This window comes from Beta vulgaris, chromosome 3 (genome assembly GCF_026745355.1).
Source record: "Beta vulgaris subsp. vulgaris cultivar EL10 chromosome 3, EL10.2, whole genome shotgun sequence".
Classification (NCBI taxonomy): Eukaryota; Viridiplantae; Streptophyta; class Magnoliopsida; order Caryophyllales; family Amaranthaceae; genus Beta; species Beta vulgaris.
The window spans coordinates 55,323,892-55,325,962 of NC_079204.1; the positions used below are offsets into that span (position 1 = coordinate 55,323,892).

General features: G+C 40.9%; 1 protein-coding gene across 1 annotated transcript; it reads left to right on the plus strand.

Moving 5' to 3' along the window:
• Nucleotides 1-1,406: 1,406 nt before the first annotated feature.
• LOC130590860 (uncharacterized) lies at nt 1,407-1,757 on the plus strand. Its single transcript, XM_057393445.1, has one exon. It carries the CDS (start codon nt 1,407-1,409, stop codon nt 1,755-1,757), a length of 351 nt encoding a protein of 116 aa, XP_057249428.1.
• Nucleotides 1,758-2,071: the final 314 nt, after the last annotated feature.

A 2,071-nucleotide genomic window follows, 5' to 3' on the forward strand; every position in this document is an offset into this window, starting at 1 on the left:
GTAGGGTAGTATTGATTTATTTGCGCGTTAGCCGATACGACTTGGGCCTCGCCAGACGCAGATGGCTCTTTGAGCCAAACAAAACAAAGGGGATTTGCGTTGCACACACGGCTATGTCCGACGCAAATCCTCTCCCCAGCCCCAAGGATGATTTGCGTCGAACATAGCCAGGTGAGTGACGCAGATGCATGATTTGCGTCACACACCTGGCTATGTATGACACAAATCCTCTCCCCAACCGCCCACAAAGTTGGAAGGGTAATTTATGTCGCACATAGCCTACTATGCGACGCAAATCAGGCATCTCCGCCGCACCCTGGGCTATGTGCGACGCAAATTGCCTTGTTTTTGCGTCGCACCCAGTGCCATGTGCGACGCAGATGTTGGTCTTAATTTTTTTTTTCGTTTTTTCCAGCTTCATTTCTTAGTTTGTTTCTATATTACTAAACCTCATGATTACTTCATTTCTTAGTTTGTTTCTATATTACTAAACCTCATGATTCAAAACTAAACAAAAATTTATATTAACAATTGTGAGCGAAAAATTCGGCAGATTACAAGCTTTTGTGGCATATTACTAAACCTCATGGAGGGGGAATAGGGTGAAGGGCATCATGTGGAGGAAGCTTTTGTGGCATATTACAAGGCCCTGCTGGGAACTTGTAGAGTGAATAGAGGGAATATCTGCAATGAAATCATAGAAGGAGGTCCAGTTCTAACTATGCAACAACAAGACACTATGATGAGGCCTATTAGTGATAGAAATCAAATGGGCTATATTCTCTATACCTGGAGATAAATCCCCTGGTCCAAATGGGTTGGGGTCTCAGTTCTACAAAGATGGTTGGACCATTGTTGGTCCAGATATCACCAGAGCCATTAGAGAGTTTTTCCATTCAGGTAAGCTCCTCAAAGAACTCAATACTACAAATTTGACTTTAATTCCCAAAATTAAATGTCCAAGTAGTGTCACTGAGTTCCGACCAATTACCTGCTGTAATGTAGTGTATAAGTGCATTACAAAAATTATTGCAGCTAGGTTAAATGAAGTGCTCCCTATGCTTATAGCTGAGAACCAAGGGGAGTTTATACAAGGGAGGTTTATTGGACATAACATAATGATATGTCAAGATATGGTTAAAAACTATGGAAGGAAAAACTCGAGACCTGGGTGCATTATAAAAATGGACATGAAAAAAGCCTATGACTCCATTGACTGGCGTTTCTTGAAGGATATGCTTGTAGGATTGAAGTTTCCTAGCAGATATATTGATTGGGTCATGGAGTGCGTTTCTACTCCAAAATTCACACTACAGCTAATAAATGGGTAAAGTTGTGGTTTCTTTGCAGGAAAGAAAGGGTTGCGTCAGGGTGACCCTATCTCTCCATAACTTTTCGTCATATGCATGGAGTACCTATCAAGGACTCTGAAAGTAGTGGGGGAGAAGACCCAGTTCAAGTATCAGCCAAGGTGTAAGGGTGTGAAATTGAACCACCTATGTTTTGCTGACGATATTATATTGTGTAGCAGTGGTGATTTTGTCTCAGTTTACACAATGCTCCAAGGTTTCCAGCATTTTTCTGAAGCCTCTGGACTTGAAGTGAACGTGCACAAGACTAAGATGTTTACTGTGGGCTTGAACAATGAAGCAAGGCAAAGGCTGTTGAATGCAACGGGGTCTAAAATAGGGAGCCTCCCCTTCAAATACTTAGGGGTGCCCATAAACCACAAAAGATTGGTTGTGAATGAAGGCTAGAACCTGGTGGAAATATGACAGCAAAGGTGAGAATGTGGAGTAGTAGGCACCTAGCTTACCAAATGTAGATATTACTGTGAATAGAATCCAAAGAGCTGTTATTGATAATTATGGAATTTAATTAAAAAAAGGTGTCTAGAAAGGATAGAGAATGGTTAAGACACTAGTAGAATAATTGCTTATTGCTGCGGTGGTATTGCTGCAGTTTTACCCATATGCAGCAATATATCACGTAAAAAAAAAGGTAAAATATAAAATATAGATATTGCTGCGGTTTTGGCCTAAAACCGAAGCAATATGATGTCATTAGGAAA

Coding starts and splice junctions, on each gene's coding strand:
- LOC130590860 (XM_057393445.1), top strand. CDS start 1,407: ATGGAGTACCTATCAAGGACTCTGAAAGTAGTGGGGGAGAAGACCCAG.